Source organism: Varanus komodoensis, unplaced genomic scaffold (assembly GCF_004798865.1).
Source record: "Varanus komodoensis strain SLA01 unplaced genomic scaffold, ASM479886v1 scaffold2, whole genome shotgun sequence".
Lineage (NCBI taxonomy): Eukaryota > Metazoa > Chordata > Lepidosauria > Squamata > Varanidae > Varanus > Varanus komodoensis.
The window spans coordinates 43,581,736-43,595,661 of NW_025335568.1; the positions used below are offsets into that span (position 1 = coordinate 43,581,736).

The window sequence follows — 13,926 nt, forward strand, 5'->3', positions numbered from 1 at the left end:
CCTCTGGGCGGGCCTCCAACTGTCGGAACGCCCTCGGAACAGGCGGAAGCGGAGGCCTGCGCAAGGGACAACGTCTCAAAGAGGACTAGGTGTGCCCAAGTGGCCCTCTTTTCGGGGCAACGTTTGCCCCACTGTCAGCGTGGGGCCGGGAAATAGTGGCCTCTGGGCAATCCTCCGACCGTCGTAACTTGCTCGGAACAGGCCGAAACAGAGGCCTGCGCGGAGGGACAGTGTTTCAAAGGGGACTAAGTGTGTCCACGTCGCCCTCTTTTTGGGGACATTTTGGGCCTCTGCCAGGGTGGGGCCGGAAAATCGCGGCCTCCGTGCGGGCCTCCGACCGTTGGAACGCGCTCGGAAAGGGGGAAACGGAGGCCTGCGCGAAGGACAGCTTCTCAAAGAGCACTAGGTGCGCGCGGTTTGCCCTGTTTCCTGAGCATCTTTTGCCTCTCTGTCAGGGACGGCCGGGGAAATCTTGTCCCTCGGCCGGACCTCCGACCGTCGCAATGCACTCGGTATGGGCTGAAAGGGAAGCCTGTTCGGAGGGACAGCCTCTCAAAGAGGACTATGTGTGTCCGCGTGGCCCTCTTTTCGGAGCAACTTTTGCCCCTCTGTCAGGGTGGGGCCCGGAAATCGCGGCGTCCGGGTGGGCCTCCGACCATCGATACATGCTCGTAATGGCGGAAACGGAGGCCTGCGCGAAGGTACAGAGCCTCAAAGAGGACCAGATGCATATGCTTCGCCCTGTTTTCTGGGCATCTCTTGCCTCTCTGTCAGGGTCGGGCCGGGAAATCCTGGCCTTCGGGCGGACCTCCGACCGTCGTAACGCGCTCGGTATGGGCGGAAACAGAGGCCTGCGCGGAGGGACAGCGTCTCAAAGAGGACTAGGTGTGTCCGCGTCACCCTGTTTTCGGGGCAAGTCTTGCCCATCTGCCAGGAAGGTGCCGGGAAATCGCGGCCCCTAGGCGGGGCTCTGACCATCAAAACGTGCTCAGAATGGGCAGAAACGGTGGCCTGCTTAGAGGGACGTCTCAAAGAGGACTAGGTATCCCCGTGTCGCCCTGTTTTCTGGGCAACTTTTGCCCCTCTGTCAGGGTGGGGCCAGGAAATCGAGGACCACGGGCGGGCCTCCGACCGTCAGAACGCTCTCGGACGGGCGGAAACGGAGGCCTGCGCGAAGGTACAGGCCTCGAATAGGACCAGGTGCGTGCGCTTCGCCCTGTTTTCTGGGCATCTTTTGCCTCTCTGTCAGGGTCGGGCCGGGAAGTCCTGGCCTTCTGGCGGACATCCGACCGTCGTAACGCGCTCGGTATGGGCAGAAACGGAAGCCTGCTCGGAGGGACAGCGTCTCAAAGAGGACTATGTGTATCCGCGTGTCCCTATTTTCGGAGCAACTTTTGTCCCTCTGTCAGAGTGGGGCCGGGAAATCGCGGCCTGCGGGAGGGCCTCCGACCGTCGGAACACACTCAGAACAGGCAGAAATGGAGGCCTGCGCAGAGGGACAGCGTCTCAAAGGGGACTAGGTGTGTCCGCATCACCCTCTTTTTGGGGAAACTTTTGGGCCTCTGTCAGGGTGGGGCCGGGAAATCGCGGCCTCTGGGCTGGCCTCCGATTTTCGGAACGTGCTCGGAACGGGTGGAAACGGACGCCTGCGCAAGGGACAGCGTCTCAAAGGGGACTAGGTGGACGCGCGTCTGCCTGTTTTTGGGCAAAGTTTGCCCCACTGTCAGCGTGGGGCCGGGAAATCGTGTCCTCTGGACTGGCCACCGACCATCGAAACGTGCTCGGAACGGCCGGTAACGGAGGCCTGCGCGAAGGACAGTGTCTCAAAAGGACTATTTGCGCGTGTGTCGCCCTTGTTTTCCGGGCACCTTTTGCCACTCTGTCAGGGGGTGGCCGGGAAATCCCGGCCTTCTGGCGGGGCTCCGACCGTCGGAACGTGCTCGGTTTAGGCGGAAACGGAGGCATGCGTGGTGGGACAGCGTCTCAAAGAATACTAGGTGTCTCCGCGTGGCCCCCTTTTCAGGGAAACTTTTGCCCCTCTGTCAGGGTGGGGCCGGGAAATCGCGGCCCCCGGGCGGGCATCCGATCGTCGGAACGCGCTCGGAACTGGCGGAAATAGAGGCCTGCGCGGAGGGACAGCGTCTGAAAGTGGACTAGGTGTGTCCACCTGGCCCTCTATTCCGGGCAACTTTTGCCCTCTGTCAGGGTAGGTCCGGTAAGTTGCGGCCTCTGGGCAGGCCTCCGACCGTCGGAACGCTCTCAGAACGGGTGAAAACGGAGACCTGCGCAAAGGGACAGCGCCTCAAAGAGGACCAGGTTTGTGCGTCGCCCTGTTTTCCGGGTAATTTGGCCTCCCTGTCAGAGTCAGGCCGGGAAATCCGGGCCCTCGGGCGTGCCTCTGACTTTCGGAACGCACGCGATACAGGCAAGAAGGCAAGCCTGCGTGGAGGGACAGCGTCTCACAGAGGACTATGTGTGTCTGCATCACCCTCTTTTCGGGGCAACTTTTTCCCCTCTGTCAGGGTGGGGACGGGAAATCGCAGCGTCCGGGCGTGCATCCAAATGTGGAACGCGCTCGGAAAGGGCTGAAACAGATTCCTGCGTGGAGGGACAGCATCTGAAAGAAAACTAGGTGTGTCCACGTGGCCCTCTTTTTGGAGCAACTTTTGCCCCTCTGTCAGGGTGGGGACGGGAAGTCGCGTCCTCCGTGCCGGTGTCTGACCGTCGGAACGGGCTCGGAAGAGTCAGAAACGGAAGCCTGCGTGGAGGGACAGCGTCTGAAAGAGGACTAGGTGTGCCCGCGTGACCCTTTTTCGGGTCAACTTTTGCTCCTCTGTCAGAGTGGGGCCGGAAATCGTGGCCCCCAGGTGGGCCTCCGACTATCGGAACGTGCTCAAAATGGGCAGAAACAGAGGCCTGCGTGGAGGGAAAGCGCCTAAAAGAGGACCAGGTGCTCGCGTCGCCCTTTTATCCGGGCAACTTTTGCCTCTCTGTCAGGGTGGGGCTGGGAAATCGCAGCATCCAAACCTGCTTCCGAATGTGGAACAGGCTCGGAAATGGCGGAAACGGAGTCTTGCGCGGAGGGACACCATCTCAAAGAAGACTAGGTGTGTCCGTGTGGCCCACTTTTCGGGGCAAATTTCGCCCCTCTGTCAGAGTGGGGCGGGGAAATCGCAGCCCCCAGGCTGGCCTCCGACTGTCGGAATGCGCTCAGAATGGGCGGAAACGGAGGCCTGCGCGGAGGGACAGCGTCTCAAAGAGGACTAGGTGTGTCCGCGTCGCCCTGTTTTCGGGGCAAGTCTTGCCCCTCTGTCAGGGTGGTGCCGGGAAATCGCAGCCCCTGGGCAGGACTTCGACCATCGGAAAGTGCTCAGTATGGGCAGAAACGGAGTTCTGCGCGGAGGGACAGCGTCTCAAAGGGGACTAACTCTGTCCACGTGGCCCTCTTTTTGGGGAAACTTTTGGGCCTCTGTCAGGGTGGGGCCGGGAAATCACGGCCTCTGGCGGGCCTCCAACCGTTGGAAAGTGGTTGGAACGGGCAGAAACAGAGCCCTGTGCGGAGGACCGCGTCTCAAAGGGGACTAGGTGTGTCCGGGTCACCCTCTTTTTTGAAAAGTTTTGGGCCTCCATCAGGGTGGGGCCGGGAAATCGCGGCCTCCGGCCGGGCCTCCTAACATCGGAAAGTGCTCGGAACTGGTGGAAACGGAGTCCTGTGCGAGGGACAGCGTCTCAAAGGGGACTAGGTGGACGCGTTTCACCCTGATGCTAGACAACGTTTGCCCCACTGTCAGTGTGGGGCCGGGAAATCGCGGCCTCCGGGCAAGCCTCCGACCGTCGGAACGCGCTCAGAACGGGCAGAAACAGAGACCTGCGCGGAGGGACAGCGTCTCAAAGGGACTAGGTGTGTCCATGTCACCCCCTTTTTGGGAAACTTTTGGGCCTCTGTCAGGGTGGGGCCGGGAAATCGCGGCCTCCGGGCGGGCCTCTGACCATCAGAACGTCCTCAGAACGGGCGGAAACGGAGGCCTGTTCGGAGGGACAGCGTCTCCAAGGGGACTAGGTGGACGCGCGTCCCCCTGTTTTCGGGCAAAGTTTGCCCCACTGTCAGCGTGGGGCCGGGAAATCGCGGCCTCCGTGCAAGCCTCCGACCGTCGGAACACGCTCGGAATGGGCAGAAACGGAGGCCTACGTGGAGGGACAGCGTCTCAACGAGGAATATGTGTGTCCGCGTGGCCCTCTTTTCTGGGCAACTTTTGCCCCAATGTCAGAGTGCATCCGGGAAATCACGGCCTCTGGGCGGGACTCTGACTTTCAGAAATCGCTCGGACCGGGCAGTAATGGTTTCCCGCGCGGAGGGACAGCGTCTCCAAGAGGACTAGGTGCGTGCATCACCCTGTTTTCCTGGCAACTTTTGCCCCCCTGTCAGGGTGGAGCCAGGAAGTCGCGGCCTTGGGGCAGTCCTCCCACCGTCGGAACGCGCTCGGAATGGGTGGAAATGGAGACATGCGCGGAGGGACAGCGTCTACAAGAAGACGAGGTGCGCGCGCATCCCCCTGTTTTCAGGACAACTTTAGCCCCACTGTCAGCGTGGTGCCGGGAAATCTCTGCCTACGGTCGGGCTTCCGACCGTCGAAACACGCTCGGAACGGGTGGAAGCGGAGGCCTGCGCGGAGGGACAGCGTCTCAAAGAGGTCTAGGTGTATCCGCATCACCCTCTTTCCGGGGTAACTTTTCCCCCTCTGTCAGATTGGGGCCTGGAAAGCTAGGCCTCCGGGCGGGCCTCCGACCGTCGGAACGTGCTCGGAATGGGCGGAAGCGGAGGCCTGGGCGGGGGACAGCGTCTCAAAGATGACTAGGTGTTTCCGCGTCACCCTCTTTTCTGGGCAAGTTTGGTCCCACAGTCAGGGTGGGGATGGGAAATCGCGGCCTCCGGGCGGGCCTCCTACCATCGGAACGCACTCGGAACAGGCAGAAATGGAGACCTGCGTGGAGGGTCAGCGTCTCGAAGAGAAGTAAGTGCGCGTGCATGACCCCTTTTCAGGGCAACATTTGCCCCTCTGTCAGAGTGGGGCCGGGAAATCGCGGACTCCGGGCGGAACTCTGACCGTCGGAACGTGCTCAGAACCAGTGGAAACGGAGGCCCCCGCGGAGGGTCAGCGTCTCCAAGAGCACTAGGTGAGGGCACATCCCCCTCTTTTCGGGGCAACTGTTGTCCCTCTGTCAGGGTGGGCCGGGAAATTGCGACCTCCGGGCGGTTCTCCGACCGTCGGAACGTGCTCGGAACGGGCAGAAACAGAGGCCTGCGCGGAGGGAAAGCGTCCCAAAAGGGACTAAGTGTGTCCGGGTCACCCTTTTTTTGAGGAAAGTTGTGGGCCTCTGTCAGGGTTGGGTCGGGAAATCGCGGCCTCCAGGCGGGCCACTGACCATCGGAACGTGCTTGGAACGGGCGGAAACGGAGGCCTGTGTGAGGGACAGCGTCTCAAAGAGGACTATGTTTGTCCGCGTGCCCCTTTTTTCGGAGCAACTTTTGCCCCCCCGTCAGAGTGGGGCCGGGAAATCGCAGCCTCCGGGAGGGCCTCCGACCGTCGGAACGTTCTCGTAACGCGCGGAAACGGAGGCCTGCGTGAAGGAAAGCTTCTCAAAGAGGACTTGGTCCGCGCGCTTCGCCCTGTTTTCTGGGCATCTTTTGCCTCTATATCAGGGTCGGGCCAGGAAATCCTGGCCTTCAGGAAGGCCTCTGACCGTCGGAATGCACTCGGTATGGATGGAAATGGAAACCTGCGCGGAGGGACAGCGTCTCAAAGAGGAATATGTGTGTGCGCGTGGCCCTCACTTCAGAGCAACTTAAGCCCCTCTGGCAGAGTGGGGCCGGGAAATCGCGGCCTCCGGGAGGGCCTCCGACCGTCAGAACGGACTGAGAACAGGCAGAAACGGAGGACTGCGTGGAGGGACAGCGTCCTATTGTGGAGTAAGTGCGTGTACATGGCTCCTTTTCGCGGCAAGTTTTGCCCCTCTGTCAAGCTGGGGCCGGGAAATCACGGCCACCGGGCGGGCCTCCGACCATCGGAACGTGGTCTGAACGGGCGGAAAGGGATGCCTGCGTGAGGGACAGATGCTCAAAGAGGATTAGGTGTATCCGCGTGCCTCTCTTTTCGGGGGAACTCTTGCCCCTCTGTCAGGGTTGAGCCGGGAAATCGCGGCCTCTCGGCGGTCCTATGACCGTCGTAACGCACTCGGAACGGCGAAAACAGATTCCTGCGCGGANGAGAGAGAGAGAGAGAGAGAGAGAGAGAGAGAGAGAGAGAGAGAGAGCTGACCCTTATTCATAGACTGAAGAAAAATTATTTGATAACTTGCTAGGATCTTAGTCTGCATTTTTTAATTTTGTGAAAAGCTGTGAAAAATAAACTCTGTGATTTATTGATTTGTTTTGCTTGTTTTTTCAACAGTGGATAGACAGATTTATTTTCAAGACAAGTATGTTTTCTACCAGTTCTCAGCTGATGAGTGTACTTATTCACATATCCACATATTCTGTGAATATGAAGGAGCTGATGGATGGAAAAATGGTGTTAAACATTTACTGCAGCTGGTGCCTGTTATTCCTCCAAGGATTGATACATGTAATCTGTAAGTATATTATAAGTAACTACTCTTTCTTAATGATCTGCAGTGTTTGGATTATATTGGGGTGCTCAACACTTTCTCAATAATTGCATGTGAAGGTTATGGACTACACATGCCTGTCAGTCTGCACATCTATATACATATACATCCTGAAAATAAAAGATTGCAATAACTCCCATCTGGCTTTCCACATAACTGCAATTCAACCCTGTAGAATTGCAATCCCCAACAAGCAAAGCATTGCTGAATATATTGGTTCTTACAGTACTCCATTCCGTACTGGTAGATTCAAAAGGGATGTAGGCCTAGGGAATGTACATATCCATTAGTAGCTTGCATAGGCTACACTACCATGTTTCCCTAACCTTTAGTGGTCAGAATCTGTGGCAACAATGGATTCTCTGTCAAGTACACATGTACCAAAGGAGAAGGTGCATTCATTTTTATGGACCAATGAATCCCTGGCCTTGGCCGCCTTGAAGAGTGACAGCACAGGCAGTAGCATTTTTTTTTTCGGTTTTGCCATGCTTTTTTCATCACCACCCATGGCCACCGTCTAATCATCAGAGAAAAATGCATAACAGGCTTCCCCTGCCAATGCATGTGCCCCAAAGGCAAGGTGGAGTCTGATCCTTAAATCACTGATATACAAGGTACTTAAGTGTGGAGGAAATTGGTGGGAGCCTGTGCACCTCTGGCATTGTACAAGAGGTCAGTTGCCTACGTAATTCCTATAGTAATTCGTTGCTAATACTTTAAGGGACCTCTTGGATAAAAGCAAGGAAAAAATCAGGCTAGAAGGATACAGCTGTCTAATTATTTGTAGAGCGCAGTCATGTAGGATGCAAGTCATGCATTAGATGAGCTATACACTATTTGATACTTTGATGAAAACTCATTTATTTGTGTTTGGACTAATAATAATACTCTGAAGTGTTCACAAATGCAAAAGCAAGGGCAAATGGGTGGCAAAGTATGGTGTTGAAGAGAGATGAGGACAAGAACAAGTGGGGCAAGAGAAAGGGCTTAGGGATTCAAGAAGCTGAGTTGTGGGTGGCAAGGGGGTGCCCCAGTAATGGATCTTTTGAAGTTCATTTGAGACATAGGGCAGATGGCTTCTCCTGCTATAAAGGTTCCCTTACCTTCTATAGATATATAGTAGGGAAGAAAAAGACCTTCTAGATCTTGACCTGGAAGCCGGGAGGTGTTATTGAAAGGATGTGCCTTTCACAAGATGGTTTGGATCAGCTAGCCTAATCCACTAGAGAAGGAGGGTGTTTGGGCAAAGCTGGGGTTAGGCTAGCTTGCAGTTGGTTGAGTTAGTCTCCAATTATGGGTCTTGAGAGACTGGTAGGATGGGGATAAATCCTGGTTCAGCTTAGAGATTACCATTCTTCTTTGTTATTAGAATGAAAGAGTGTATTTCCTTCTGAAGTCTTCATATATGCCTCTGTAAAAGCAGCTAGGTTATAACAGAGGCTAGAAGAATAGATTCTTTGATTTTAGCAGCAGGTTTTCTTAATATGGCTATGCTTGAATAAAAGAAAAGCACTTGGTTGTAATGTCAAAAGTGCTTTAATTAGCTAGAATATGTCATACCTTGGTCATAATGTGCATCCACTTTGCTTTAAGTGCATTAGTCTAATTGGAGCAATTCCTGTTCCTCATCCTCACATGGCACTTCTGAGATGTTTTATATGTGTTTTAACGTTTTTTAAAAGGAACAATAGAAAAATAGAAGACACAACTGAAACCAATGCTGAGATTCTTGCTCGGCTCACTTCTGCGGTAAGTCTATGATAAGATCTTACTTTAATTGAAGTTATTTATTTGTGTCAGGTCGTAATCTCACATCACAGTTCTGATTCCCCATATGAGTCACAATCCAAAAGCAGCAAGTTAACATTGTAGGACATCCTAATATTCGCTTCTAAAGCATTTTCAGGGTAGCAATTAAAACAATAGTTTGCTGTTACATGCCATGAAGTTGAGTAATCTATATTAACATAAGAAAGAGCAGAACACTAAAACTTAGAGCTATTCTTTACTCATGCCCAAAAGGAGAGGAAGCAGTGACCAGACAAACTTCTCTTGGGAGAACATTTTGAAGACTGTACACACCACATCAGAGAGGTGTCCCTTGATTGTAATTGGCCTCACCTCAAACCTGAATGGTGATATCAGGAGTTATATTTATTGTCCAGAAAAATACTATATTACCAGCTACTGGACTGATATGTGCCACAGTCCTCTGTGGCTTAAATAAACGATCATGGGCTAATTTGATTGTGTGAACCAGATCAGTAAGAGTGATAATACTGAGGCAAACATTTAAATAGCCCAAGGAATGGGATTATGCTTATGCTACTGAGAGAATCATTTGAATATTCCTACCTGTTATAATTGGATTACCTTGCACAGCTGAGGGTAAACTGCTTGTAGAACAACCATTTTAAACACCGAGGACACAAATACATTCTTACTACAGTGAGCTATGCCAGATTTAACCTACTAATCAAATTATCCAACATATTTGCAGAAGTCTCAGAAAGCTTCTTGTCTACTATAACAAGAGTGAACATCCTCACTACTGGAAAGACAATGGCTCCACCTGTCTTGTGGCCACCATCAGAAAGAATTCAGGAAAAAAAGCAGGTCTCTCTGAGGCACAGGCAATGATACAGTTTGAAGAACATAATAACTCACATGTAAGAGCTGAGTATGGATTGTTGTTGAAACAAAGGTTATCATGTTGTCTGAACTCAGCCAAGATAACAAGCTGTGGTGAACAACCCAAAGTTCATACCCCAGCAACAGACAAAAGAGTTCTCTTCCTAGGTTGTTCACAGTTAACAAACCATGACTTGTTAGCATAGCTTGGTTCAGAAATCAGGATAACCCACACTTCAGTAACAACAACTATTGGGTTCATCGTAAACCCATTACTTAAGCTTGATCATGTCTGACCCATATAATTGCTTAGCTGGTGGGAATGTGTTTTTTGATCCTGAGGCAGTCCCTGCTAATGAACACGAAAGAATCATGCCCAATGACTTGTTGAAATAGACTGCAGTGGCATTACATGATCATTAACTGTCATTATTAATGCCAGAGAACCTCCTAAGTCATATGAAATTGGTGCGTCAACAACCTGCTCTGTTGTCATCCTATACCTTCTTCTCTGAGCTTTCCTTACCCCTGCTTTCTAGTTCTGGTGGATGAGTTGTGCAGACATTTGTCTGCTTTGTAATAAATTGCTGATGGAAGACTCTAATTCCTTTCCCTTGCTTGGTTTTTCTAATTTTTGTCATGGTGTTCCATGACATTAGGTAAAGGATCCCAGCTAGGACTGCTTCTTATAGGGGAATGGGCGAACAGGGCAACTGCCTTAGATGCCATATTCTGAGGGTACCAAAATGACATCCCTGGCAGTGTTTTTCTCTCCTGGTTGCTGCCAAAGAAAATATAGACTGATGGTCCAGATAGGAAAGAATAGAAGGCATCTATGGATTTTGAACTTTGATTTTCTTGACTGTTGCAGCACAAGGGATACTAGCAATGACCACAGAATGAACTCCACTTAATGCAAGATGGATTGTTTGGCAATGTTTAATTTGTCATCTATTTAGACTTCTTGGACATGGAACTAGGAGTCTTAAATCCATATGAAATGTCCAAGATCAATGTTTTCAACTTCCAAAAGGAACAAAGGCCTTTCTTTATCAGTGTTACATATAAAATAATTATTTGCCAAGTTAAACAGTGTATCAGTAATTGATAAATAAAATATTGATACAAATTGTAGCCACATAAACTAAAAACAAGATTAGGGAAGAACTTATGTATGTATGTGTGTGTGATGTAACTATATTATCACATGGCACAGTACTTCAAAGTACCAGAGGGGCATATTTTTTTGGTTTTTTCCCTGCTTGCTTCCCACAGGGATTCAGGGCACATAACCTTGCTTTTGGAAGTAGTTTCCCCCCTCAAAACAATAGTAGAAGTTACTTTTTCTTGATGATTCAGGCTAGAACCTGTCCGTAAAGGAAATGCATACTTGTTTGAAACAATGGAAGGGCAAGGGACTTTGCAGTGATAATAGCTTTGTTGAACAGTGCCAAGTTGGTCAGATTGCAGGAAGCAACTGCAGTGCAGACAGTTCACATTTGAATGCATCTGCAAGGCTACTAAAAGGGATCTGGCATTAGAAATACACACACTGGTTCTTTGTCAGTTGCACTGGCTTCTGATCCATTTCTGGGCCTGATTCAAATGATTAGTTTTGACATTTAGAACCTTTTATGACTTGTGACCACATTACATTAAGGATCATCTGTCTCTGAACATACCTTGACTTTGAGGTCTTTGTTGGAGGCTCTTTCCTTGTGCCCCTCCCAAATGAGATGTTCTGGGTGACTGTAGAAGCAAGGGACTTTTTGGTGGTGGCACCTCACTCGGAAATAACAATGAAAGAGATACTTGCTGGGCATGTTGGTTGATTCCTTCCAGTGATGTCCTTATGTTCTTAAGCCTTTGAATCAATCTTACCAGTCCACTTTTTTATCTCAGTTGTTTGTTTTGAAGATGCTTACAGTGTACATTTATCAGATTATCAAATCGTCCCATCTGGTTTGCTTCTTTGGGAATTCTTTTGAAAGGCAGTATATAAATATCCCAAATTCACAAACACATTGCATTAGTACCTTAGATTCTGTACTCTTCTGTATTTAGGCTGGAGCTGAGAAAAAATAAGCCACAGCTTTGCTCGTAGCGTACCTGCTGTGTGCTCTGCTTGCCCATCCTGGGGACAGAAAAACACAAAGCTCTAAAAATAGTGTTAAAACAGCAAATACATCCACAGTGTTCCTGGAAATACCAGCTGTGACAACCAGTTGGTGACTATGCCCACACACAGAGGGAGCAATTCCGTTGCCAGAGTGTGAGCTCTGAACCTCGTCTGGTTCAGCCAGCTCCCCATCTACCTCAAAGTCTGAGCTATCAGTCCCACCAAAACAGGCCGCTACTTGTGCGCACCTGGGAATCTTGCCAGAGCATGCACACATGACACTATTCCTGGACCTTCTTCACACCTGCCAGGAGAGAATGAGGCAGACACCAAAGAACCAAGAGCCATCACAGACACATAGAGAAAGTAACAGTCTTAAGTAGCTCATTCTGTAAGGCTCAGTGCTGGGAAGCATGACTCCATATAGAATGAGCTTCTGGTTCACACACTAGGGGGAGAAGGAGCAAATACGTTATGCCAGTAGGTGGGAAGATATTTGTATTGTGGGGAAAACAAGTTGTGGCTGAAACTTGAGCCCATATCATAAACCACAGGACAGTTTCTTAACTGTTTGGCTGCAGCAGCATGCAGGAATCAAGTGTTTCAGGGGGCATTCCTCTGCTCCCTGCATCTGAACTATGAAGCTGCAATATACAGCATTCCTGAAGTGGATGGAGGGGACACTTAGGAAACAGATGCAGCAGTCATTCCAGCATTCATTCGCCCTTCCCTTGCTCACCTTGTATGAGTTCTGCTGTCCTGTCACTCCCCATTCTTGTAGTGGAGTGGGTGTTCATGTCTGGAGTCCAGAGATGATGCTCAATTTGGTTGTTGAGCAGAGTAATATTGCAATGTTCTCAATGTTCTGTGTGCATTCTTGGGGCAGGCTGTTTGTATGGGAAGTGTCCCATCTCTGTAGTTTCCCATCACCCGAGTTCTCCTTTGTGAGTGAAATCTGTGCATGACATGGAGCCTGAGAGAGAGAGAGAGAGAGAGAGAGAGAGAGAGAGAGAGAGAGAGAGATGTCCCCATGCCATGTGCCCTTGGGTTTAAGTTACAGTCTCCTTATATGCATACCAGTGATTACATGCTATATCCTATGCTTTTTTGGGTGGAGTCTTGTCTCTCTGGGGGCAGCTTTTAATAATGTTTCTCCTGGTGGCCTGTTTCAGGTCCCCTTGATTTCAGATTTGGCAGTAGGGATTCTGCCAAATCCCTAAGTCTCATAATGGATGGATTTATGTATAGGATTTGTGCTCTAAAGGGGTACAACAACAACAATACATTAGAAGAAATCCATAAAAATCCAAAAAAAAAAAAAAAACGAAGTCAAAAGTGAATACATAATAGAAAAAAAGGAAAACAAATTTAGTATGTAACATGACAGGTAAAGAAGCAGTTACAAAAAAGTTGTGTACTACTCTACATTGCTTTGAATTCTAGTATTCTCTGAGGAAGGCTCCATTCTTTTCCAAATCTTGTCAAATAATTTTCCCCATATTTAGTACAAAAACACTGTAGAATTTTGTTCATTTTTGTTAGCTTCCAGGGCAAAATCTTCTTGGCATCAGTCTTGATAAAACTAAATTTTGCAAAGAAGAGCTGATACGCAAGCATGTTTAATGCAATAGCTTTCTGCAGCTATAAATTTTAAATGTATGGGGCTGCATTCAACACTGTGTGAGCACTTTCATTCCTTATTGCTCTCCATGCTGCTGACATGCGCTCCAGAAGTTCCCCAGCTGTTTGGAGCATGGGAAAATCCAACCTGCTGACCAATGCAATTAACAGGAACTGCTAGTTGGATTCAACATGCGATTTTATACAATTTTAATGCAACCTACTTTGCATTTGATTTTTCTTATGTACATTTGTAAAATAATGTATTTTGGATCCGCATTTAGGATCATACAACTGGGCTGATGGCAGCAGACTTTGCCATCCTCTGCTTCCTACAGTAGCTGATTCAGCCCCTGAAAGTACTACATAGAGAGTCAGAAGATCCAGCTAAATGTGATGAGCTGGTTTGTAAGAGAATGGGGATTCTCAAAAACCAGGCAAAGGTGTCCTCTGTGCCTGGACAGAAACAGAAGGTAGATCCTGGTTTTACCTGTTGAAAATGAGTAAATAGAACGGAAAGCACAGTTGGAAAGGCAGGTTTGTATAAGCATCAGATGAGAAGAAATAGACATCTGAAGTATATATCTTAAAGTCTATGACTAAATAATTCTTTATATATTTGGATGACATGCTCAGCGCAACAGAATTGATGCATTTTATTGACCTAAATAGTTTATGCCAAATATTTGAAATTAGTTTTTGAACTCAAACTCATTCTCTTTCATAAGGTCTTGATTCCAAGAGAGAGAAAAATAATATTCTATTGGTTTGTTCTGGCAGTAATCTGATTATGCCTAATGCATTGCTTTTTAAAAATATGAACAGAAAGGAGCAGAAAAAATCAGGGAATGCCTTTTGCCAGCTTTAGCTGCTGGCTCAGCTAGGCCCCT

The 13,926-nt window shown here is 49.7% G+C and overlaps 1 protein-coding gene across 1 annotated transcript in view; it reads left to right on the top strand.

The window, feature by feature from the left end:
• Positions 1-7,073: 7,073 nt before the first annotated feature.
• The window catches only part of RAPGEF5 (Rap guanine nucleotide exchange factor 5), a 126,110-nt gene continuing 119,257 nt past the window's right edge, over positions 7,074-13,926 (top strand). Inside the window, exon 1 of the mRNA XM_044428438.1 lies at positions 7,074-8,415. Coding sequence (XP_044284373.1) covers positions 8,218-8,415 — 198 coding nt within the window. The 5' untranslated portion in view covers positions 7,074-8,217. The remainder of the gene's footprint in view (positions 8,416-13,926) is intronic.